This window comes from Acanthamoeba castellanii (genome assembly GCF_000313135.1).
Source record: "Acanthamoeba castellanii str. Neff unplaced genomic scaffold scf7180000084776, whole genome shotgun sequence".
Taxonomy (NCBI): domain Eukaryota; phylum Discosea; order Longamoebia; family Acanthamoebidae; genus Acanthamoeba; species Acanthamoeba castellanii.
Genome location: NW_004457586.1, coordinates 873,684 through 878,768, shown reverse-complemented (window position 1 = coordinate 878,768; position 5,085 = coordinate 873,684). Strand labels below are relative to the sequence as shown.

The 5,085-nt window shown below is 59.6% G+C and overlaps 2 protein-coding genes and 1 pseudogene across 2 annotated transcripts in view; all 3 read left to right on the top strand.

The window, feature by feature from the left end:
* ACA1_283720 (uncharacterized protein) overlaps positions 1-74 on the top strand; it is a gene marked incomplete at both ends in the record, with an annotated part of 1,468 nt that extends 1,394 nt beyond the window's left edge. Inside the window, one exon of the mRNA XM_004344847.1 lies at positions 30-74. Within this exon, the coding sequence (XP_004344897.1) occupies positions 30-74 (45 nt within the window). The remainder of the gene's footprint in view (positions 1-29) is intronic.
* A 354-nt stretch (positions 75-428) lies between these two features.
* On the top strand, positions 429-1,351 carry ACA1_283710 (LIM domain containing protein; the record flags this gene model as incomplete). The annotated part of the gene is made up of 4 exons (XM_004344846.1): positions 429-446; positions 575-679; positions 781-1,189; positions 1,293-1,351. The coding sequence occupies 4 exons, from the start codon at positions 429-431 to the stop codon at positions 1,349-1,351; spliced, it is 591 nt and encodes a 196-aa protein (XP_004344896.1).
* Positions 1,352-2,108: 757 nt separating this feature from the next.
* The window catches only part of ACA1_283600, a 6,485-nt pseudogene continuing 3,508 nt past the window's right edge, over positions 2,109-5,085 (top strand).

Genomic DNA, 5,085 nt, shown 5'->3' with positions numbered 1-5,085 from the left:
CCCTCCTTTTTGTTGAGATCAGTGGCCAGTGCTCCAAAGATGGAGATTTCATGGCCCCTACGCACAACAAATGAGATGCACCACGACGCCTCAGAGGCCGGTTGCATGGCGCTTTGCTCGCTCTTCTCATTGTTTATGAATGAGGTTGTGACTAATCCCTGCTTATTTATTTATTTATTCTTTTTTTTTAATTGCCTTGGGTGATTTCTCCCAAATCAATTTTTGGATGGATCACCCAACCAAAGGCGAATTTGGTTCAAGAGGTTGCCGCCATACGCGCCGAGATCGTGTCCATTAGACAGGTTACTCATTTATCCTCATTCTCTCCCCCATTTTAATTACTCAACATGAGACGCACTCCCGGCCTGAACCGAGTAGAGGGGGTGAGAGATGTGAGGAAGAAGAGTAGCCCCAGTGAAGTAAAGAAGATGACGGAGGTGGAGAGGGTACCGTTGACCGAGGCGGTGTCCTCAACACAGTACGGTTTTGATATATGTACACCATCTTTTAATAACTCTACACATTATTAGTATTATCTTCACAAGTTTCTGATCGAAGGATGGCACATCTGCAGGCGGCACTTCAGGCAGAGATTGCAGCGCTCAAGGCCGAGCTGGCCGCCATCCGCAAGGAGGCCCAAGCCATCAAGTCCGCCCCTAAGCCGGCCGCCACCCCTGTGGTACCTTCTCCCCCTTGGCCCATGACACCACCACGCGTGTGCTGCGTCTGCGTGCACGACTTAGGTTAGGGGCTGATGATCGGTGCGCACTGCTTGTCTAGGCTGCTGCGCCCAAGCCCGCCGCTGCCACTCCCGCCGCAGCTGCGCCTAAGCCCACCGTTGCCGCCTCCACGCCTGCTCCTGCTGCCGCCGCTGCGCCCAAGCCCGCCGCCAGCTCCACCACGACCGCCTCCACGCCGGCCGCCCCTGCGCTCAGGCCCGCGGCCACCACCTCGTTCGTGCCCAAGCCCGCTTCCACGCCCGCTCCCGCGGCTGCTGCTGCCAAGCCCGCGGCGGCGAGCCCTGCCAAGCCGGCCTTCGGCGGCGGTGGCGAGAAGTGCGAGGGCTGCGGCAAGAGGGTGTACCCCAACGAGAAGCTCGCCGCCCAGAACAAGGCCTGGCACAAGCAGTGCTACAAGTGCACCGAGTGCAACTCTGTCCTCACCGTCAACACGGGCTACGCCCACAATGGTATGATAGCGCTACACGCACCCTCCCCTCAATATGATATTTGTAGTACTGTTGTGGGTGAAGAAGCTGTTCTCACGCCCTCGCTCGTTTCTACGCGCAACAGACAAGCCCTACTGCAAGATGCACTACACGAAGCTGGCTGGCGGCACCGTGAGGATGTAAGCTGCTTGCTTCGCTCTCGCTTGGCCCTAAACATGCTCCACAAGCTAGCCCGATGTACACTTTCCGCTATATCCTTGTCGCTCGACCGCTCGAGTGTTCTCATTTATGCAGAACATGAAGGACTGCCAATACGTGTAGTTGGCTCCACTTGCGTGATCTACGTCGTCACTCTGCAACCAGCACCTGTGCTCCGCCTTCATTCGGTGGCGGGAAATTTCCTGGTTTCTAAAGCGGTTGGATTTACCGTGCGCTCTTGGCGCTCTGTCGCTCGGGTGTTGGGGCAGTTCTCCGGCAACAAGGACGAAGAGGGGGGTGCCAACAAACTTGTTCGGCTGGCGACGATAGTACGAGCACCTCGAGGCTTGCGAACTTGCACAATAATCAATCGAAAGAACGAAAACGAAACAAAGAACGAAGACGACGAAGAGGAGCCCGAGCCGAGTTGCGGAAGATGAAAAAGTTTGCGGGTTCGATCCGCATGCTGAGAACATCGCCTGGCGAGAAGACGAAACGAAGCACCTCAATGCCTGAAGATGACCCTCCACTGAGCCCCTCGTCCAAATCTACGTCCTTTATCCTTCGCTCGCCCCGAAACAACAAAATATCTTCTGCATCTACTACTTCCTCCTCATCTTCATCTTCAACTACATCATCTACCACCTCCAATCCTCTCTTCGGCGGGGTGCGCATTCTGCCTCCCCTGCCCGAAGAAAATAACGCCTCGTCTCCTTCATCTTCCCCCTCCACGCCCCCCACCATGAATAGCCTCACTAGCTCCACCTCGAAGCCGAGCCAGCTCCCGCCCCCTCGCCCGCCTCGCGACGCCACCCTCGAGAGTGGCCGTACGGCGCCCTCCCCGCCCGCCTCCTCGGCCAAGCCGCTACGCGCCTCCAACTTTGGCGGCGTTTCGATGGCCTCGCTCGACTCGAACAGCTCATCTTCCTCGACCACGAGCTCGGCCTCATCTACCAACGACGCCGCTTCGATCTCGTCTGCCGCCTCGACCGCCTCCAACGCCTCGGCATCTTCATCTTCCTCTTCTACATCTTCATCGGCGTCGCCCTCGTCGCCGCGCCTGCGTCGAACGCGAAGCAAGAGCGGCGGCCCGACCTCGTCGACGATTGACTCAGTCTCGTCGTCGGAGCTGGGCAGCGAAGACGGCTCGCCGCGCGCGCGCAGCCGCAGCGGCAGCGGCGGACGCGACGACCGCAAGCGGGTACGGGCGGGGAGCAAGGGCGGCGATGACGCCAACGCGAACACGAATGCGGCAGCGGGCGTGGGCGGCAGCGTGGTGCGATTCCTCAAATCGACGCTTCATGCGCAGCACGCGAGCGGCGACGTCATCAGCTCGACGACCGCGTCGACGCAGTTCTCTGAGGGCACCAGCACGGCGGAGGCGCTCAACCTCTCGTCGTCGGTCTTTTCGTCGTCGGGCCGGCGGGCCACCGTCGCCTTCTCCGCGCCGCCCGTCGCCAGCTTCGACCCGGCCATGACCGGTACGCCCGTATGCCCAAAAGACACATAGGAAACTTGAGCACTCATGCGTCGTGTCGTTGGTCGTGTCGTGTCGTATGTTTTGCTCATCGCACCAGGGACGAGTTCGAGTCCGTCGTCACCTGTAGGTTCGGTGGCGGTCCCGCGCAGTGCGTCGAGCGGTCAGCCTCTGTCACCAATGCAGAAGGCCAAGGTATTTGAAACGCGTCCTCACGTTTGCTGTAGGGCATTGCTGACATTTCTCTGATGGCCGCCTGCAGCTTGGCATTCCGTTGATGGCGGCGCTCAACCCGACCAGTGGCGTGTTTCCACCGAAGGAATCTGTGACGTCACCCGTCACGCCGCGCCGTACAGGGTTGGGTTCCAACTCCGTCGTGAGGCGAGGCAAGTCCAAGTTCCTGCTCCCCGAATTCGGGGTCGACCTCAAGGAGCTCGCCACCTCGCGCTACAACGCCGTTCGTGGCATCCCCTTCGTCCTCTTCGACTGCCTCAACTATCTTGTCGAGGAAAAAGGTATTTACCACCGCACACACGCACACGCACGCGCACACGCGCACACGCACACACACGCATTGCTTACGTGGGGCAGGAGCGTTGGATAATATGCGACTGTTCACCGCTCGCGTGAGGGACGACGACGTCAAGGAGCTGCGAGCGTTGCTCGAGCAAGGCGGCAGCACGTACGAAGCCGAGAAGGAGGTCTACGCGGTGGCGGAGGTGGTCAAGCAGTTCCTCCGGGAGCTGCCCGACCCGCTCTGCACGGCCGAGCTCATCGACCAGTGGATCGCCGCCGCCGAACGGCCCACCGTCGAAGAGCGCAAGCGGGCGCTCAAGCGGGTGGCGTTCGTGCAGCTGCCCGAGACCAATCGGGTGGTACTGCACTACCTGCTGAGCTTCCTCTATCTGTACACCCTCGTTCCGGCCCACGCCACCAAGAACAAGGCCAACATCACCGCCGTCGCCGACACCTTCGGGCCGCTCATCTTCCGCGCGCCCGACGCCACCACCGCGGTCACGTCATCGTCGTCGACAACAAATCCAGTGGCGTCGCCGGAGCTCGTCGCGCCTACGACTCCTGCACCCGGCTCGTCGGGATCGGCCGAGCTCCCCGCGACCCCGAAAGTGCCTTCGCCGCGTTCTGGCCCGTCGTCTCTGCTGTCGCGATCGGCACCGCTGCCTGCCTCGCCGCTGGTGTCTTCATCATCGGCGCCCGCACAGGTCGACGCTGCCGAGCAGCCAGCATCGCATTCGATCGTGACGGCGGCCACGACGAAGGAAATTGCGCCGGAGATGGCGCGCCTTCTGTGCCAGACGCTGCTCGAGGACTTGCCGACGATGTTCCCGCTGCTGCCCAACATGTGCCCCTCGCTGCCCTACGTGCCCATGTTCGGCTTGCCTCTGCCCCACATCATGCAGACGCAGGCCGACAAGCACCCCGCGCTCAAGATTCCTCATTTCATTCACCAAGGTCTCTGCGTGTTGCGTGTTGTGCGCGTGTTGTGCGCGTGCGTGTTCTAACGCCCAGTTTTCGTCGTCACAGCTCTGGCGAGATTGCGTGAGGACAAGGACCTGCACAAGGAGGGCCTCTTCCGTCTCTCCGGCAACGCCGAACTTGTGAACCGCGCCCGCGCTCTCCTTGATCATGGTACTACCACCTTTCTCCTTATCTTCGTTCTCTTCTTCCGTTCGCTTCGTTCTTTTCAACACATAGCGGTGCTCACTTTCACTTCTTTTGGCATAAAAGGACAAGAGCTGGATGTGAATCTGCTCTCACGCGACGAGGTTGCCTCCCTCATGAAAGCTTTCATTCGCGAGCTGCCCCAGCCTCTCTTCTTCGCCGTTCCTGCCATGCAGTGGATCGCCACCCGTACGTTCTCCGCTCACATTCTAAATGTTATACTTATGTGTATATATAAATTACACACATTGGTTTGATGTTCACGTGACTATTGTGGTGGTGCGCAGTGGGTCTCAAGGACGACGAGAACATGATGGCCGAAGAGCTGCGGCGGTTGTTGGACCAGCTGCCGCCGCACAACCTTGACCTGTGGCGAGAAGTGGTGCACTTCCTCCACGAGATCACGCTCCAGGCGGAAGTCAACAAGATGAGTCCAGTCAACCTCGGCATCGTCTGGGGTCCCAACGTCTTCTGGGACGAACAGGTACTACTCATCTCCCTGGGGCCGTCAACGCCGCAAATTTTTCCCCTTTGGTCCAGTCTCTGATTGGTTGCACAAATG